The sequence below is a fragment of the Culex quinquefasciatus genome, chromosome 2 (genome assembly GCF_015732765.1).
Source record: "Culex quinquefasciatus strain JHB chromosome 2, VPISU_Cqui_1.0_pri_paternal, whole genome shotgun sequence".
NCBI lineage: Eukaryota > Metazoa > Arthropoda > Insecta > Diptera > Culicidae > Culex > Culex quinquefasciatus.
In genome coordinates, this window is record NC_051862.1 from 101,528,620 (window position 1) to 101,549,419 (window position 20,800).

At 44.3% G+C, this 20,800-nt stretch overlaps 1 protein-coding gene across 14 annotated transcripts in view; it reads left to right on the forward strand.

Moving 5' to 3' along the window:
* LOC6045498 (protein unc-79 homolog) overlaps positions 1-20,800 on the forward strand; it is a 279,959-nt gene that overhangs the window by 10,449 nt on the left and 248,710 nt on the right. For all 14 annotated transcript variants that reach the window (XM_038254247.1, XM_038254248.1, XM_038254249.1 and 11 more), the window contains one exon: positions 16,477-17,438. In XM_038254247.1, the coding sequence (XP_038110175.1) occupies positions 16,477-17,438 (962 nt within the window). The remainder of the gene's footprint in view (positions 1-16,476; positions 17,439-20,800) is intronic.

Sequence of the window (20,800 nt, forward strand, 5' to 3'; positions counted from 1 at the left end):
GTCACCATCGGGAACACCATCAAGAAATGACTCCAATCATCTATGAATGTGACGAAGTACCGTTCACCGTTTGCACCTTCCGGTGAGATAGGTCCGCAAACATCCGAGTGAACAATTTCAAGCACTCGCGACGACTTCTTGCCATCGCGCACGGAGAAAGGCTTTCGTGTTTGTTTCCCGACGACACACGGTTCACACACGACGACGCTGTTATCACCGGACTGCGGCTTCAAACCGTCGACAAAGCCTTTCGCAATCAGCTGGTTTAGCTGATTCATGTTCAGGTGCCCGAACCTGCGGTGCCACAACTGTAGGCTCTTCGTAATGCGTCCACAGGCCAACAACGACTCACTTTCAACACTTTCGATTCTGTACAGATCGAGCTCGTAAAACAGACCACGACGCGCACCATTGGCAACCAGTTCGGAGTTGCTGAAGATCTTCACACTTCCTTTGTCAAACACCACTTTCATGCCTTTCTTCTCTACTTGCAGCACTGAAAACAGGTTCATTCGCAGCTCCGGAACATACAGCACGTTCGACACCGAACAGCGCCGACGCTCACCGCCGACGATGGTGTGCAGCCGCACCGTCCCCGAGTAGTGCGCCACGATGGACTCTCCATCTTTGGCCACGGCAATCTCCACCGGCTTGGCCAGCAGCGTCAACTCATCGAAAAGGGTCTCGTCATTCACGAGGTGATCCGAGCAACCGGAGTCCACAATCCATCGCACCTTCGACTTCTCCGGTGGGTATCCTGCACCCTTCTCAGCGGCAAAACAAATCTCGCCACTACTGCTTTCAGCAGCGTTCGCCTTCGATGTTCTTCCGGACGATGGCTTCGGCTCCTTCTGTTCCTGCATCTTCTTCGGGCAATCAGCGATCTTGTGCCCCTCTTGTTGACACCCAAAGCACTTAATCTTCTTCGTCAGTCGCGACTCCTTGGCACCGGCAAGAGCCGCCGACTCAGCATTTGGGATGACCAACTCGACACCTATCGTTGATCGCTTGACCTCCTCATCGAGAAGACGGCACTTCACCGTTTGCAGGGTTAGATTCTTCTCCTCCATCGACTCCAACGTCGTGACCACTGTCGCATAGGTTGACCCCATATTGAGCAGCAGGTTGCAGACGACATCAATCTCGGCGATCACCGCTCCCGTTCCCCGGAGCTGTCGCACCAATCGATCGTGCTCGAGGAAGAAATCCCTCAGCGGACCGGAAACATAGCGGTGGGCCATCAGTTTCCGCTGCGCGGTCATGCGACCAGCGACACTTTTGCGCTCGAAGATTCCGATCAAGGCGTCCAGAATACCCTTCGGCGTCTTGGAATCCTGCACATGCTCCAGCTGGGAGTTGTGAATCCTCGACACCATCAGCATCTTGCACCTCCGATCCTGCTTCAGCCGCTTCGCCAGCAACGCCTTTTTCGCCGCCTTCTGCCGCTCGGAATCGCCCGCTGCTTCCGTCAGCGCCGGATCGTCCACCGCCTCCACTTCCACACAATGCAGCAGTTCAGCGTCCTCCAGCATCACCAGGAGCCGGTACTTCCAGGCGGGAAACTCGGTCCCGTCGAACAGCGGCATAAAGAACCGCTCGCCCTTGTGATCTTCCGCCATAATTTAACTTTCACTCACTCGCTGCGCGTTGCTGGGCCCATAACCTAAAGTGTTACGGCGGAAGGACGACCGACGCGGCCAATTAAACGCGGTTTTAGTTAGTCGAATATAAAAGCGCGTGTATTTACTTTGATAACTTTGCTAGAAGTGAGGCGAAGTGAAGCTTCCCTCCAAACAGCGTTTGACAGCTAGCGCGTGCACTGGCGGCGCACTAAAGTGGGGGCACACGGGTTGCAAGGGGTTGCACACTCAATATAATTAACGTCGTTAAAGTAAAACAGGACCGAGGTGGCTTCCTTGCGCGATACTCGATGTGGCGTCGATGATATCGGTAAGTGCGTCTCCGATTCTCACCCTCAGCGAACGTCCCGTTAGATAAGACTTGAACCAGGCCAATAGGCTTCCTCGAAAACCCAATCTCTCAAGCTTAGCAACAGCGATGCGATGGTTAATTTTGTCGAAGGTGGCTGATAGATCTGTGTAGATGGCATCGGTTTGAGATTGGGCGTCGAAGCTGTTGATGATCGATTCGGTGAAGCAGAGGAGATTGGTTGCTGTTGATAGCTTAGGAACCAGTGTTGTTCATCAGCAAGGTCTTGGCGGCAATGCGAGAAAACCGGATCAATCACAACCAATTCCAGCAACTTTGAGGTGGCACACAAGGCGGAAATCCCACGGTAGTTCTCAACGTTAGTTCGATCGCCTTTTTTGTGCACTGGAAACATGTAAGCTTGCTTCCAGGCAACAGGGAACTTTCCAGAGCTCAACGAAAGACGAAACAGGTGTCAAAGTGGTGCCGATAGGCTGGAGGAACAACGTTTCAGCAGGGTAGACGGTATCCCGTCTGGTCCTGGTGAGCAAGAGTGTTTTAGTTTGACTGCAGCGGCTTGGATGGTACCTTCATCAATCTCGATCGAAGCCAGTAGTTCATCCCGACGTGGAACGTTTTCTGCGGCGGCTCGAACTTCCTAATAGGCTCCGCACAGAATACACCGGCAAACTTCTTCGCGAAAAGCTGGCAAATTTTGTCTGCATCATCTCCTTCTTCGTCAGCCAACCGCATTGAAGTCGGCAATCCAGATTCTCTACGGCTCTCGTTGACGAATTTCCAGAATTTCTTTGGGTCGGTTTTCAATTTCTTCTGCATTTTGCGCTGGTAGTTTGCAAAGCACCTGCGACTCAATCGAAGATAGTAGTCGCGTAAGTGTACAGATCCGTTGGAAACCTTAAAGGCAGCTCTTTTCTGGGTCTTGAGGAGGCGAAGTTCTTGGGTTTGCCAGGGAAGGTGATGGGAGACCACCTTCCGAATCTTCGGAACAAACTGTTCAATCAGTCTGCCCAGAATAGATGTGTTCGTTTGTTTGTTTGTTTGTTTGTTTGTTTGTTTATTAAGTATCAACAGGCCATCAACGGCCCCAATGATACTGTGACTATGTTACACAATAATACTTTAATTACATCTAAAAAACTCTAAAAATTGCTTTTTCAAAACATCACGTGACACATTAAAATCGAAAATTGAGGCTACTCGATTGAAGGTCCGTTGAAGTCCGATGATGGAGCCATGTGCACTGTAGTTGGCAGCTTCTAGTGGGATTCGGAAGAAGGCACCTCCGCGCAGCACACGAGATCTAGCTTGCAGATTCAGCTCACCGAGTAGGGAGGGGCAATCAATCCTTGATGTGAGCAGGTCGGCAACAGCGGTTACACGTGCGGCGTTGCGACGAACAGCCAAAGAGTCCAGATGGATTAGCTGACATCTGCTTTCGTAGCTTGGGAGACGGTGGGGGTCACTCCATGGAAGCAAGCGGAGTGCGAAACGAATGAATCGTCGCTGCACGCTCTCGATCCTCTCCGAGCTATTCTGGTACCAGGGATTCCACACCACGGAACTGTATTCCAGGGTTGACCGAACAAGGCCGCAGTACAATGACTTCAGGCAGTAGACGTCGGTAAACTTTTTGGTCGCACGAAATATGAAACCAAGCAGTCTTGAGGCTTTTGCAACGATGTATGCGACGTGATTCTTGTACGTGAGCTTCGCGTCTAGCAGCACTCCGAGATCGTTTATGCATTCGACCCGCGGGACGGTTGTTCCGAGGAGCGTGTAGTTGTGCGTGATCGGCCTGAGCTTCCTGGTGAACGATATAACGGAACACTTCTGAGGATTTAAGGTCATGCGGTTTGTGGCACACCAGTCGGCGAATTGATCCAGCTGCTGTTGAAGTAGTTCAGCGTCATCCGTTGAGTTCACGTACCGGAAGATCTTCAAGTCGTCGGCATAAGCGAGTCTTGGTCCATCCAGTACAAAATTGCTGTCGTTAAAGTAGAGCAAGAATATAAGAGGCCCCAAGTGACTTCCTTGCGCTACACCGGAGTAGGCGAGGAATAGCAGCGAGACGCATTCACCGATCTTCACACTGATTGTTCGTCTGGAAAGATAGGACTGAAACCAACCGAGCAAACTGCCACTAAACCCTAGTTTTTCGAGCTTAGCGATCGCGATGTCATGGTTGAGCCTGTCGAAGGCTGCGGAGAGATCAGTATAGATTACGTCGGTTTGGCTTCGACTAGCTATCCCCTTGGTCAGGTAGGTGGTGAAGGTCAGCAAGTTCGATGTAGTCGAACGTCCCGGCATGAAGCCATGTTGTTCAGCGCAGATCTGTTGCTTGCAGTGAAAAAACACCAGGTCGAGCACAGCGAGCTCGAACATTTTGGAGACAGCGCAAAGCGCCGAGATCCCCCGGTAGTTGTCGATGTCACGTTTGTTTCCCTTTTTATAGACTGGAAACATGAAAGCAGTTTTCCACAGGTCCGGAAAAACCCCTTTGTCGAGAGAGTGCTGGAACAGTAATCGTAGTGGGGACAGCAGGCATTGGATGCACTTTTTCAGGATACTGGAGGGGATTCCGTCAGGTCCTACTGATGAGGTTGATTTCAATTTGGCAGCTGCGTTCATGATTCGTTGGTCGTCGAGTACGAATCGGTCCAGAACGTTGCCGCAGGGTGGCACATTTTCAGTGGCGGCTGCGACCTCGTGCGGTGAAAGGGTTTCATTGATGAACATTCTGGAAAATTTCTCTGCAAACAGTTGACAAATGGTATCGGGATTTGAAGCGGTCTCGTTGTCAAGGAACATAGAGGAAGGCAAACCACTTTCTTTCCTCTGGTCATTGAAGTGTTTCCAGAAGGCCTTCGGATTAGATTTCAGTTTTTGTTGGATCCGGTATCGATAGCGGTTGTAACAGTGATTGTTCAGGGTCTTGTACCGTTGGTTCAGTCGAAGGTAGTGGTCTCTGAGTGGTAGTGTGCGCCTTCGGGAAAACTTTTTGAGAGCGGCTCGTTTTTTGGATTTCAGCTTCTTCAACTCGTTGGTCTGCCACGGGATGCGATCGGGGGGCAGGATTGCTTTTTTGGGTACGTGACGGTCAATTGCGTACGAGAGAATGTTAGAAAAGGTCTGCACCTCCACATTAACATCGTCTGGGTCTAGCGTATTAGTCCAGTCAGTGCTCGTTAATATCTCAGCGATTCCGTTAATGTCAGCCTTGCGGTAATCGTACCGGATCGGTTCGAATGTCACAGTGCGTGCGGGATACGTGTCGACAAACACTCGAAGTCGGCGCGCCGAATGTTGTATCGGACCAGGGCGATCTCTTCTCGGTACTCGGTGCTACAGCTGCCGTCGACCGATATAATGAGTGCCGGATGAGTGCGACTACCTTGGCGAGTGGAACCGCCGCGGCGGTGACTACAGGGGCGGTGTCACGTACACTAACGAAGCAGAGATCTAGACTCCGACTCCTCGTTTGTCACGTGGCTGATCTGCTGCAGAGTGCTCGCACTGTAACTGTCGAGAAGATCACGGGCACAGGAATGGAACTGGGATCGGTCGGGGTCTGGAAAAAGAAATCCGTTTCGACAGTGCGTCCAATTCAACTTTGGGAGATTGAAATCGCAGACGACAAAAATATCGTCGATTGGACGGGCTCGTTCTACAATAGATCGCACGGATCCCAGGTGAGCTTTGTACAAGTCTTTGTCGTAAGTGCGATCCGGTGGGAAGTAAACCGCGCAGAGATACAGCACACGATCCGATAGCTTCAGCGAAACCCATACTTGCTCTACCGTCTTCCAGTTGTCCTGATGAATCCGACGAGGCTTGAAGCTTTTGCGTGCGGCGATGAGAACTCCACCACCCTCAGTTTTCTTGCTGTTATCCGGCCCGCGATTACAACGGAAGGTTTCATATTCAGGTCCGAAGATGTGAACGGAGAGCGTGTGATCCTTCAGCCAGGTCTCCGTCAGCGCATTGAAATCGTAGTATTCCCCTGAACTAGCGTGTAGGTAATCGCTTATTGTACCGTTCATGCCACCGGCGTTTTGATAGTACAGATTACATTGCTGAGCTGTGGGCGACGCGTGTAAAGCCAGACGGGGTGGCTGGCTGCAGCTGAAAGGTTGGGAAGCATCAGGAGACGGCGATTGGACGGGAAAGCTATGATACACTTGTGACAACTGTGTGTGTGTGTGTGGTCCAATCCAATACCCGCTAGCCGGTAGCGATATTATGGGAAAGTATAGTTTGTATCAGACTATGTATATGCCGAATGCTGATACAACTTATCTCAGTCCCGGGTATTAGGTGGTGATAGCCCTCGCGCTGCTTCCAACGACCCATTTCAGAATTACAGAATTCAGAATTACTCCTTGCGGTCCAATTCCGAGGTCGCTGGGCATTGTTCGGCCCCGCCTAAACATAGAAGCAAGCATCTGAAGGAAGCTCGATCTATATTTGATACTTCCAATCCCGGCAGGCAAATCGGTGATCAGCGCGTATTTAATATGAGAAGATAACATGTTTCAACACTACGGATCATTTCACTGCTAGAGTGTAAACCTTATGATGGCCGACTGCTTAGCGTCCCGACCACCAATCCAAAGGTCCCACCTGATTCATTTTCGTTTTTGTTCATGTTCAAAGTACAAATTTCTGATTCCAAATTTCAAAGGTACCGACCGGGATTTGATCCCTGAACCTTCTGCTTATGAGGCAGAAGCCGTAACCATTATATTAAGCCACGGAGCCGGTTTCACTTTCTAGACTTGTGACAACTGCTTAAAACAAATTTAAAGTTGAATTTTCTTCATTAAAAGGGGATAATGCGCTTTAGCTGTGGTCACAACTCAAGCGAGTTTTCCCTTACTTTAAAAATATTCTTCTATATCAGCAGTCAAAGAGCTTTCCCTTCTTTAAAGAAGGGATAATTCAACTTGTATCAGCAGTCTAGAGAGTTTTCTCTTCTTTAAAGAAGGGAAAATTAAACTTGTGTCAGCAGTTATCACAAGTCAAGAGAATTTGCCCTTCTTGATTGGACAGAAAACTCAAACATATAGGAATAATTCAACTCGTGTTAGTAGTCATCACAAGTAAAGAGAATTTTCCATTATTTAAAGAAGGGAAAATTCAACTTGTGTTAGTAGTTCTGGGTTCGATTCCCATCTGCTGCAACCTTCCATCGGATGAGGAAGTAAATTGTCGGTCCCGGCCTTGGTTGTTAGGCCGTTAAGTCATTCCAGGTGTAGGAGTCGTCTCCATGCACACCAAACCAAGCCTACTCCGGTGAAATCGCTGGCGGCGTTTGGATTCGCAATCCAAAGGTCGTCAGTTCAAACACTGGGGTGGAAGGTTCCTTAGAGTAGAAAGAGGTTTGGGTGCTCTCCCCATTCAAGCCTTCGGACTCCTAGGTTCGAGCAGAAACTTGCAATAGAGACCACAAAAGACCCGGGGGTCGTTAATGTGGATGGTTTGATTTTTTTTTTAGTAGTCATAACAAGTCAGTGAGTTTTTTCCCTTCTTTAAATAATGGACTGAGAAAGCCGACCAATCAAAACAAAGGAAAATTCTCTTTACTTTTGATAACTACTAACATGAGTTGAATTACCCCTATATGTTTAAATTCTAAATTTTCATGAAATAAGGTGAAATTTTCTTGACTTGTGATAACTGCTGACACAAGTTGACCACAGCTGAAGCGCATTTTCCCCTGTTCAATGAAGAAAATTCAGCTTTAGACAGGAAATTCAACTTTTTTCCGCACACAGAAAACAAATTATGGTAATATTCATCAGGAAATGGTGACAGATTTTGCGTAAAGAAATGATTAATTTTAAATCAGAAATTGGTGAATATTCATCAGTTTCTGATGAATATCCATCAGGTTCACATTTTTACAAACTTTTTAGCTAATATTACTCAAAAGAGAGGTAATATTCAAACAACCATAATTTCAACCTTCCAAAATTCAACGTTTTTCTGTGCAGTTATCGCAAGCCTAGAAAGTGTCCCTTTCTTTAAAGGAAATACAAACCTTCATAAATGTCGAACATATTTGGCTCAATGACTTAAAATAGCCCTGGGAACAATATTCAGCATGTGGATCAACGTTTTGAACAAACGTTTAAAGTTCTGTGTCGGAGATAAGCCTGGTAGAAAATATTAATAATAATATTTCATGATTGACTGTGTTTCGTATCGTAAATAGTTACTACGATCGATTAAATAAATGAATTAATTTAGCGCTTGTCTGTTTATCTGTGAAAAGTTCAAATAATGCGAGAGAGAAATATCGTTCACACACACACTACACCACCAATGGTGTGGTGAAGATGGTGAGCGTAGCCAAAGTCGAACGTTGCCGGTTCGGCTCAACACCAATGAGCGTAACGAAATGAGAGAAAGAGAATCTCTACAAACGAGAATGTGATTTACAAAGACGTCGGTCTGAGAAGCTTCGGTGAGAATTTAGTTCTGGAGAACAATTAGTCTATTCGCGAACTTTGGAGAACTAAGCACGCGCTGCGTTTGAAAAGTTTTGAAAAGCCTGAGAAAATGGCGTCTTTCCACGTCAGCTACGACATTCTGGTAACCCATAACCAGCAGCTTTCAAAACGAGAAAAAAATCTTAAAGAAAGAAAAAATCAGCTTTCGCCGGCAGCTATCACAACTTAATGTGGTCTTCTTAAAGCAATTCTAATATTACCTTAATTTTGAAATTTTTTACATCATTATAACAAATGACCATTATGCCAAATGGCTTTATGCCAAATGGGATACACTCCATCTTTTGGGGACAGGGGAGAGCAGCCTTTTGCTCAACGAAATATGCTCCATTGTGGAGACAACAGCGGTGACGACCAAGAGTGTGCCACTTAAGGTTTTCGGCGCGGTGCTGGCACGGTGCCAGAACTTTTCAGACCCAGGCCCGTGATACTGACGAAGCTTGCTGAAGCCGCCACCAAATGATTGGTGGCGCTGTTTCGGGAATAACATTTCAGAGGGTCACAAATCAAAATATAATATGTCTTATTTAATGTTGTGGAGAATAATCCTGTAGCTGCTCATATTGATTCTTTTCATTAACAGTCTGGACCCGAAGCCTGATTTTTCTGTTACAATCTTATTGGAATTCCATATAAACTGTAACGGGGATTGCAGGCACCGGGTCCTGACTATTAAAATAAACCATAAATGCCGCCAACAACAATATATGTTTAGCATCAGGTCTCAGGCAAAGCTTCCCAGCAGGTGTCTTTTTCAAATCCTCTGAAATGTCTTCCGCAAATTCTTATTTGGCCAATGAACTTACAGATCATCATAATGTTAATTTAAATCTACAATTTGAGGCGGTTGAGCTCAACCATGTTGTTGGGAAACCTTAAGAGCGAGTCCACGAACAGGGCATAGCCCATTGTTAGGGACGTTGTGGGGCTTTACAAAAAAACATGTTTTTGAGTCAAACAAACCAACTTCTTTGGTACCCCGTGGTTTGAATGTGTTGGTAAATTTTCGACAATAAAGTCAGAACAGCTGTTTTTAGACATAAAAGTTCAAATTTAGAAACTAATTTTGTTGTTCTGTGTCTATTCCTACTGAAACAAATTAAAAAATATTCAAATATTGTGCAAAAACATTGCTAAAATCACTTCTCAATTCACCCCATGTGTCTCGATTTGGCCCGGATAATGGAACACATTTTCATATTTATTTCATATTTATTTATTTGTGTGTGCTTATCGATGTACAATTTGTTGAGTTAATTACATTATGTAGTGTTGTGGAAATTTTTTCAGCTACGGCTTAATACATTAATCAAATGATTACTATTGTTTCTAGGATTAAGGGATAAGCAAGTGCAGGAAAAAATCACAAAAAAACTGCAAAAATTACTTAGGAAGAGGGACAGGGGAAGGGAAAGCTTAGGACTATATCACAGAATATTTAAGTCAAAACCAATGTTGACGGCGTGAATCGACGTGTCGTTGAGGGCTCAAACGATGCAGACATATTTCATCATGAGCTCTGATAGCGCCATGAATTGTTGCTGCTTGTTACGGCAGCTACTCAGACGGTGAAACATGTCCCTCGCGAGGATGAGGAACTCCGACAGCGAGAACAGGTCACCATCGGCAGCGTCGACCTGCGCTGGGGCAGGTTCTAAGCTGGCTGCTGCTACGCTTGCGTACGTTCGCGACCATCCGGGTGGATGCGCCGAACTGCGATCTGCTGCGGGTTTAGTCAGTGAACTGGCTGGCGGCTTCCTCTTCTTTTCCTGCTGCTCGATGTACGACTACCGGGACGTGCATCCGCGAAAGTTGGCGGTGTGGTTTCCACCGCAGTTAGCGCATTTCACGCTAGGCTTGTGCTGCTCAGCGTTTCCGGTATCCTTCAGCGTCGCCTTCCGGGGTAGAGGGCAGCCTTCGGTGAGGTGATCCTTGCCACACTTGACGCATCGCGGGGGCAGGTTACAGTTGCGGGATCCGTGGCCAAATTTTTGGCAACGGTGGCATTGTGCGGCGTCGGTTGGCCGCTTGGTGAAAACCCTCCACTTCACCAAGTATCCGGAAAAGCACTTTACCAGTCGGAGGTCCTGGATTTTACTGTACCCTTGTCGAAATATAACAGGTACAATACATGTGTACCTGTCGCTGTGGTCTTCTTCGACAGCACTTTTACCTCTCGAGGCGTGATGTCGAGGTTCTTCAGCTCCTCGGTGACCTCGGAAATGTCCATCTCCGCCAGTCCTTGGAGCACGACCTTGACCATTTTTTGGTCACGGCGGTCGTACGTGAAAAATTTCACATTATTGGCTTTGAACACTTCCAAAACCTTGGCATAATCCGCTTGGGACAGCGCGAGCACTTGCACCGCAACTTTTGTTACTTTGATGAAATATTGTACGTTTGACGGTAGCAATAGATCATCAACAGTAGACGCCAAAGTATCGACCACATGTATCATTGGTGGCCTGTCTCTCACCCTAGGCAAAGAACACGCGAGCATTTTTGCCTCCTTTGCTTCATCTGCGGGGTTATTGTCCTCCTGTTGGTGTGCACTTTCGTCGTCGTTGCCGCTATCAGACAGAAGGTAATATTCAACCAACCATAATTTCAACCTTCCAAAATTCAACGTTTTTCTGTGCAGTTATCGCAAGCCTAGAAAGTGTCCCTTTCTTTAAAGGAAATACAAACCTTCATAAATGTCGAACATATTTGGCTCAATGACTTAAAATAGCCCTGGGAACAATATTCAGCATGTGGATCAACGTTTTGAACAAACGTTTAAAGTTCTGGTTACCCATAACCAGCAGATTTCAAAACGAGAAAAAAAATCTTAAAGAAAGAAAAAATCAGCTTTCGCCGGCAGCTATCACAACCTAATGTGGTCTTCTTAAAGCAATTCTAATATTACCTTAATTTTGAAATTTTAACATCATTATAACAAATGACCATTATGCCAAATGGGATACACCCCATCTTTTGGGGACAGGGGAGAGCAGCCTTTTGCTCAACGAAATATGCTCCATTGTGGAGACAACAGCGGTGACGACCAAGAGTGTGCTGGCACGGTGCCAGAACTTTTCAGACCCCTGCCTGGCTGAGTGAGCCACACACAGCCAGGCCCAGGACCACTAGCGTGCCCAGGTTCTCAAGGAAGGTTGGGCAAAAATATTAGAGTTTTGAAAATTTCGTCGTTTATGGACACCCCCTGCCCAATTTTAGAACAAATTTCCGAGGATGGTGGGGCAACTGCCCCATGTTGCCCCACCCTGGGCACGCTAGTGCCCAGGACTCAAATTACATAACAATCGGTTCAATATGCGCTGGATAATGCTGATCCAGCGCAAAGGACACTTCAGGCCATAAACAAAGAGAGCCAACTCCAGATATCTCTAATGAGTAAACTCTACAAATACGATGTAAGAAATGTAACCAAACTCATATAAAAGGGCCAGGAGCCACCAAATAAAGGAGATTCTTTCTTAGAACACAAACCAGAACTGTACAGTTTAGTGATCGCTCCCAAACCAGGCTTGAGGACACCGATCTACTTCGGATGACAGCCTATGGTCCAAAGTTCTAAGACCCTTGAAGTAATCAAGGCTACACAATCTTCATCAACCACGTCATTACGTTCGAGGGTGGCCTCGAGAGCAAGCAAACGGCATCGAAGTCGAAAAGAATGACACCCTGAGAACCAGATGAATAACTTCCTCCTGAGCACCGCTTCCCAGCAGGAAATATAAACCCTCAGATTACATTTCGACATGTCTAAACCGGAACTACGAAAAAATCTATACAATAGAAATAATATCTAGTATGTAAGAAAATTGTAAGTAGTCTACATAAGCTTGACGAATAAACAATAAAATCGGAATTTATACCCGGAATTCGGCGTTCAATAGGCACACACAAATTACTTCAATAGAACACGGTTCAAGTCCTGGTCGGTACTTTTGAAGTTGAATAATTAATTAATCCAAAAACAACGTGAAAAAAAAAACAAATGAAAATCGAGAACAGAAAACGAAAAAATAAATTCGAATGTATTTGATTTTTAAATAATGTTTTTAGACTAAAACTTCACAAAGGAACATTTTCAAGTATATGTAAAGTGTAATAAAAAAAATAATTTAAGAAATTATCTTTATTAAGTTACCCTTCAAATTTTGAAATATTTATACCCATAAAAAAATATGCTTAAAGATATTCAAACTCTGAGAGAAGATGCAGTTTTGGTCACTGGTTTTCTAAGAAACGTGATATTATCATTTGTTCGATTTACATTTTGCTGGTTATTTACTTCTACGCTAAATCATGTCCACCTTTACACCTATTTCTCAAGTCGGACGATAAGTGCATCAACAGACCGTAACTCTTCAGCAAGTAGTCGGCTCCGAGATGAACTGAATCACTCTGGCCAGCGAGTACATGTACAACAGCATGTCGATATTTAGACGCCCGATGGAATATCGTGGCTTCAGGGTCAGTTTGTTTCTTCCGTCTACTGTTCCTAGATAAAATACGATGACTCAGGGTAGGTTGGTCAATTTTAGATGGCCTAGCTAACTTAGCAGCTAGAATATTCCGTTGGGCGCCTGAACAAGGCGTTGGCCACTCTACGCACCAACAGACCGTGAAATCTTCCACCACGTTAATTCTAATGTGGCAACAAACGCGCCAAAGAAAACGAGGCTTAGCAGCTGGAGGCAACCTTCCATCGGATGAGGAAGTAAAATGTCGGTCCCGGCCTTGGTTGTTAGGCCGTTAAGTCATTCCAGGTGTAGGAGTCGCTCCATGCCATAAGTATAAACAACACAACAAACCAAGCCTACTCCGGTGGAATCGCTGGCGATGGTTGGACTCGTAATCCAAAGGTCGTCAGTTCAAACACTGGGGTAGATGGTTCCTTGGAGTAGAAAGAGGTTTGGGTGCTCTCCCCATTCAAGCCTTCGGACTCCTAGGTTCGAGCAGAAACTTGCAATAGAGACCACGAAAGACCCGGGGGTCGTTAATGTGGATGGTTTGAATTTTTTTTTGATTGAGTGTTTAGACTTGGCTGCCGATGCAAAAAACCAAACGGCTGATATGCCACTCTTATGGGAAATTGCCTTGACGGATATGTTGTGACAAACACTAAAACGCGTTTTTCTCGGAATACTTGATTTGGCATAATAGCCGATTTTTCAAATATGGGCAGTGTATCAATATCAGGGTGCAATAACAAAAACTTAACAATTTGCGACCTCCGACACTTATTTAATTTCCTCTTTAACACAAATAAAAATATCATTGTTTTTTTGGAAATTGATTGAGAATCGATCGGTTGGAGTGCATAATTGACAAAGGGGGCGCGTGGTCGTAAAAATATTCGGAGTGAAAAGTGATTTTTTTTTGTGTGTGCCTTTTGTTTCGCATTTTTGTCGTGTATTGTGTGCTGCGAGGAGAAGATTGCCCTTTGAAAATGCAGCGTCATCAGTGCATAATTGACAAAGGGAGCACGTGGTCGTAAAAATTGTGAAAAGTGATTTTTTTTGTGTGCCTTTTGTTTCACATTTTTGTCGTGTATTGTGTGCTGCGAGGAGAAGATTGCCCTCTGAAAATGCAGCGTCATCAGTGCATAATTGACAAAGGGGGCGCGTGGTCGTAAAAATATTCGGAGTGAAAAGTGATTTTTTTTTTGTGTGTGCCTTTTGTTTCGCATTTTTGTCGTGTATTGTGTACTGCGAGGAGAAGATTGCCCTTTGAAAATGCAGCGTCATCAGTGCATAATTGACAAAGGGAGCACGTGGTCGTAAAAATTGTGAAAAGTGATTTTTTTTGTGTGCCTTTTGTTTCACATTTTTGTCGTGTATTGTGTGCTGCGAGGAGAAGATTGCCCTCTGAAAATGCAGCGTCATCAGTGCATAATTGACAAAGGGAGCACGTGGTCGTAAAAATTGTGAAAAGTGATTTTTTTTGTGTGCCTTTTGTTTCACATTTTTGTCGTGTATTGTGTGCTGCGAGGAGAAGATTGCCCTCTGAAAATGCAGCGTCATCAGTGCATAATTGACAAAGGGGGCGCGTGGTCGTAAAAATATTCGGAGTGAAAAGTGATTTTTTTTGTGTGCCTTTTGTTTCGCATTTTTGTCGTGTATTGTGTGCTGCGAGGAGAAGATTGCCCTTTGAAAATGCAGCGTCATCAGTGCATAATTGACAAAGGGAGCACGTGGTCGTAAAAATTGTGAAAAGTGATTTTTTTTGTGTGCCTTTTGTTTCACATTTTTGTCGTGTATTGTGTGCTGCGAGGAGAAGATTGCCCTTTGAAAATGCAGGATCATCAGTGCATAATTGACAAAGGGAGCGCGTGGTCGTAAAAATTGTGAAAAGTGATTTTTTTTGTGTGCCTTTTGTTTCACATTTTTGTCGTGTATTGTGTGCTGCGAGGAGAAGATTGCCCTCTGAAAATGCAGCGTCATCAGTGCATAATTGACAAAGGGGGCGCGTGGTCGTAAAAATATTCGGAGTGAAAAGTGATTTTTTTTTGTGTGTGCCTTTTGTTTCGCATTTTTGTCGTGTATTGTGTGCTGCGAGGAGAAGATTGCCCTTTGAAAATGCAGCGTCATCAGTGCATAATTGACAAAGGGAGCACGTGGTCGTAAAAATTGTGAAAAGTGATTTTTTTTGTGTGCCTTTTGTTTCACATTTTTGTCGTGTATTGTGTGCTGCGAGGAGAAGATTGCCCTCTGAAAATGCAGCGTCATCAGTGCATAATTGACAAAGGGGGCGCGTGGTCGTAAAAATATTCGGAGTGAAAAGTGATTTTTTTTTGTGTGTGCCTTTTGTTTCGCATTTTTGTCGTGTATTGTGTGCTGCGAGGAGAAGATTGCCCTTTGAAAATGCAGCGTCATCAGTGCATAATTGACAAAGGGAGCACGTGGTCGTAAAAATTGTGAAAAGTGATTTTTTTTGTGTGCCTTTTGTTTCACATTTTTGTCGTGTATTGTGTGCTGCGAGGAGAAGATTGCCCTTTGAAAATGCAGGATCATCAGTGCATAATTGACAAAGGGAGCGCGTGGTCGTAAAAATTGTGAAAAGTGATTTTTTTTGTGTGCCTTTTGTTTCACATTTTTGTCGTGTATTGTGTGCTGCGAGGAGAAGATTGCCCTCTGAAAATGCAGCGTCATCAGTGCATAATTGACAAAGGGGGCGCGTGGTCGTAAAAATATTCGGAGTGAAAAGTGATTTTTTTTTGTGTGTGCCTTTTGTTTCGCATTTTTGTCGTGTATTGTGTGCTGCGAGGAGAAGATTGCCCTTTGAAAATGCAGCGTCATCAGTGCATAATTGACAAAGGGAGCACGTGGTCGTAAAAATTGTGAAAAGTGATTTTTTTTGTGTGCCTTTTGTTTCACATTTTTGTCGTGTATTGTGTGCTGCGAAGAGATTTGAAATTTGCTCGCGTTATCTAAATTTCACAAACAGTAAAAATATACTGATAAGTCCAGCCCATAGCACTTATGCTCGGTTGGCACGCGTTCGATTAAAAAAACTTTCTAAATCATCACTAATTTACCTTTCCGCAGCCGGCTGCCTAAGATTTAAAATTTTCAACCGATAAACAAAATGCTCATGGTCACATCACTGCCATTCGTGAATCCTGACCTCATACCCATCTACTAACCCCCTCAAAACTCATGTGATACTTTGTCGGAGAAGCAGTCGATTGGGCGGTCTCTATCACTCAAGTATCGGACTAACATTCCCATCCACTTCCCCGTGACTCTACCACTGGTCGTGGCCGGCGCCGGTATTGATCAGCATGATAGGGGCCTTTGAGAAGTTGCGAAGCGAGGAAAGATAGCACCCACTCATCTTCCACGGCTCGTGGATGTAACTTCTGGAGGTCCTGGTCAATAACGGAGTAGCAACTGCGGGTGGGCACCTATGCTTATGCTTTTGCTTATGCTTAAATTGATTGAGAATCGATCGGTTGTTATAGATTAGATCAATTCATTGTTAACTTTTTTTTTATTTTCAGAGGTGTTGATCATGTGTTTCACCGAAGTCTGCCGAACAATGCCCAGATGGATGCCGAGATGCAAGCGTATCTCGTTGAAGCAGTAATTAGTTTGCTTAGAGAAGCAAAACCACTCAATTTAGACTTTGGAAAAGATTTCTGTAATGATGCCAAAAATAATTCAACCAATGGAGCCCAGGATATGCTTACCCTGGACGATCGTCAACTTTTAGGACGGTACGGTATATGGTTGCTCGTGGGAAGGTGTAAACCAACTGCTGACACACCACCGGAAATATTGGGCAGACTTTTGTCGATGCTATTCCATTGGTTTCATGTTACGGCATATTCATACGATGGACAGGTAGAAAGCACATTGGAAAAACTTAAACAGGATCACGTGTGCGGATGGTTAAAGGATGTTTGCGATAGTCACTATAAGGAATTTATAGATTGTCTCCTGCCTCATCCACCAGAGTTCTCGAGAGTTGGCGGCCATTGGGATACGCTGGCATCTAGGACATCGCATTTGAAGGAAGGATTGCAAAGATTAATTTGCTTGATACCGTATGAAATTATTACACAGAAAATTTATGATACAGTAATGCCTCATTATATGGAAGCTGTTACTAATGACGTACCAGAAAAAGAGCTGATGGAACTAAAAATTGTGCTGAGCAAAATATTAGACCCAGAAATGTCGCCACTTGGTTTTGATGCTAAAGCTATGTACAACTTTGTTATTATTAGATTTGAGAAAACTACGGCTAAAGTTCAAGAGCAAGCACTCCATTGGTTGCAAAATTTGACTAAATTGGAAATTTTAATTCCACTAGTGCAGTTATTTAACATGTTCGGAGATGGCGTAAGAATTATGAAGCATGGCATGCAAGCTGAGCTTAACAAAGATAAAGAGAGCAGAAGCAGTGGAACGAAACAGGCCAAAGAAAAGGAACTGCCTTTGCCGCGACGAAGCTCTATTTGTAAGTAATTGAACTTCGCACTTTGTAATTATATGGATAGCTATTAAAATAACTAAAGCTCAATCCCCACAGAATAAATGATAAGTCTTCAAAAGGGTGTAACCTACAGAGTTCATCCCAGTCACGACGGGCTCATTGATGCCTCTAAAATGTCTAATTGAACGAAAAAAATATCATTGACAACTGACAAAAGTAGCCAAAAGTGATTTATTTTCGATAGAACTGGGATTGCGAAAGCTTGCGTCGACTGTTAAAGGGATCACGGCGTGTTTTCTAGAACAAACATTTCAGGAAAAAATAGTCATCGCTACTTTCAAATACGTCTTATAGGAAATTTTCTCAGCTTTCCAATGCTTCTAAGAGCGAAATGATTGATCGAGAAATATCTGAGATATCCTTATTTTAAATTTTTTGTTTAAAATCCTTTTATTATTTATTGGAAACTTTATACTAACAGTTCAGAAAACTTATCAAATGATGTGTTTCATGTGTCATTTAATCATCAAAATGTGCAAAATAAGAAAAGAAACTACTTTGTAAAAGGTAGCAAACCGCCATACATTTTAAAAAATATGTTTTAACTGAATTTAGGAATAAATGGGATTTATTCAGAAATTAAAATCATAAAACCGTGTTAAAATATTTTTTTTTACGAAAAATATTAGATTATTACATATTTTTTGTCTACAATTGGGTACTAAAGCCCTATGTCAATTTTTATGCACAACGGTAAAAAACACGATTAAAAACCATTTATGATCACTTTTTTTCATTTTAATGCAAATTTTTTTTTTGACAGGACAACATTTTTCCGATGGATTAACTATGGTCCCCTTGGAATGAGCTGTCAAGTAGGAGCTTTTCTGTCAAGAAGGACCGCGAGGTTAATTTTTCAAAATTGATTTAAAAATCCATTTTAAACTCTTTGTGTTCGTACAAAGGGTCATTGTACTCAGAAAAATAAGCTTTATCGCTGTAAACAATAATATCAGCAATCTAAGCTTCATTTTAGGACCCAATTATCACGTGTGTGCTCTGATTTATCTTGTACAACCGAAATTTTGACAGGTTTGAGATTGTTAGTGGTATTATTGGATTTTGAAGAATAAATTTGATATTTTCTTAAGCAAACAATAACCAGGAACATAAATACAAAGATGATTTAAAATATAAAATCGAAATCACAAGCACAAGCAAAAATTAAATATTATGTTAACAAAAACCGGGAACCGTGGTGTAGAGGTATTGCCGATTGCGTGATTGTCTCTCACCCAGTCGGCCTGGGTTCGATCCCAGACGGTCCCGGTGGCATTTTACGAGACGAGATTTGTCTGATCACGCCTTCCGGATTTCACCTTGACCATTTCATACAAAAAACTAAAGAATCAGTTCATACTCATGACAAGTATTTCTCCTAAAGCTTGCAGCAGTTCAATTTTGAGTATTTATCACGTGTTGTATCCTGCAACTGGTTAATGTTTGGTTAAGGAAATATTTAGTAATACCCTATCAATCCCATACCTGTAAAAACTTCGGTTGTATCAGCTAATTCCAACGAGGGGGATGACACTTCGCGATTTCATTGAAATCGCACCTAATCGCGTTAAATTCTTCCATCTTTGCTCATCGCACCTTCATCGCGGTTTTTTTTCGCTCATCGTGCCAAATCGCGCCAGATCGCGCTCATCGCGCTCATCGTGCTTAGATCGTGCTCGAATGAAAATTTTCATTCATGCAGTCAGAGTTGCCAGAAAATATTCGTTCTATCAGTTTCCCACGAAATTGGGCGCACTGTTTCAATGTTTATTTTTGTTGATTCGAGCAGTCTTCTGATGTAAATAAACAAAATTTCTAGTTTTTTCAGGACGGATTGCGGCAGATCCGTGAGACGGTAGTAAGCCGGAACTATTTCGCCTGTGATGACCTGGACCAGCAAGTTTCGGGTTTTAGTAATCGTTTAGTTGTTTTCTTTCGTTTGGGCAGGACGTAGATCAGCAGGGGAGCGATGGTGGGGACGGAGATGGCGCTTCGACGACCGCGGCGCCGATTTAGCGTTACATTCGATTGGACATTGGAGGCAGGCTGCGCGGTCTGTCCCAAACCGTCTTCTTCTACCGTTCAGGGTGAAAAATTCCTGCTTCCTGGAGGACTTGCTCAAAAACGGAACGGTGACGAAGTTGAGTCGGTTGAGTTCAATCAACGTCGAGTTGAACCCGTGGGGATTGTTCACGTAAGTTCTGGCAGAATCGCTGTCCGATCTGCAATCCGACGGTGGAGTCTTCTCGTCGTTGAAACTCGTTTTGCAACTTACGAACAAATCTCCCAAATTTGCCGGCATGGACCAGCCATGGCTCGTACGAGCTGCTACGGCACCTGCTGGCAAGTAGCAGCAAGGATTTAAGGCGTACCTGCTGGTCATCCTCCTCTCGCTCGGGTACAAAAAGCGCGTCGATCCGGACGCGGTCGAGGACACGATGAAGAAAAAAAAACAGATTTGTACGGTACGCAAGCCTCCGACCGCATCCTTGGCCCCGAACCAGTGACCGCAACCTTCGATCCGACAAAAAAGCAGTCCTGAACGGCTACGGCTTCAGTTGACCCACTTCTGGTGGAGCTCATCAAGATGGCGACCAAAAATAAGGACAAGCAGAAAAACCCAACAAATCAACAACGACTCTACTGCCACCGCAGCAGGCGGCGACCCGGAAAGTGACGACAAAGGCGCCGCCGAATCGGACAAAACGACGACGGCATGTCGGACGCTGACGTCGAGGACAATCTGACCGACGATTCGCAACGAAAAAGTTCGTGGACCAAAACGGCTGTCAGTCGGCCGCCGGCCGGAACAGCGTGACGATGCACCGGAGAATTCGAATAAAGAAGGAGAGTCGAATGTGATGAGCTAGTTGTATTTGAGTAGGGTAGAGTAGTCATCAATGAGACACGGGGAACAATGATAAAATGGCTCTCACAAGTCGTAGTTTCAATCAATCAGGCTCATATTTTGGGGAAAGGTGTGTCTACTAGATACACATCTGCCATAATAGTGGCTTTGGTTATGGACGCCCCCTTGAGAAGTTATTCATAAATTTTTGATTCTGGGGTGTAGAAGTAAATTTTGCACAAAAAATACTTTTTCGCTCGTAGGCTGCCATCTACACCAAAACTAATATTTCTTCAAATTTCATTCGACGTTCTATAGGGATTGAGTTGGGCTACAATGTCCTTTCATTAGGTTTGGCCAAAATTAAGAATATACCCAGAATCCAGGGCTGTCTCATTGTTTCCCACTCATTTCAGCCCATGGGTAACAATGAGACACTTTGATTTTTCTTCAATGAACTTTTCAAAATCGATGGAAA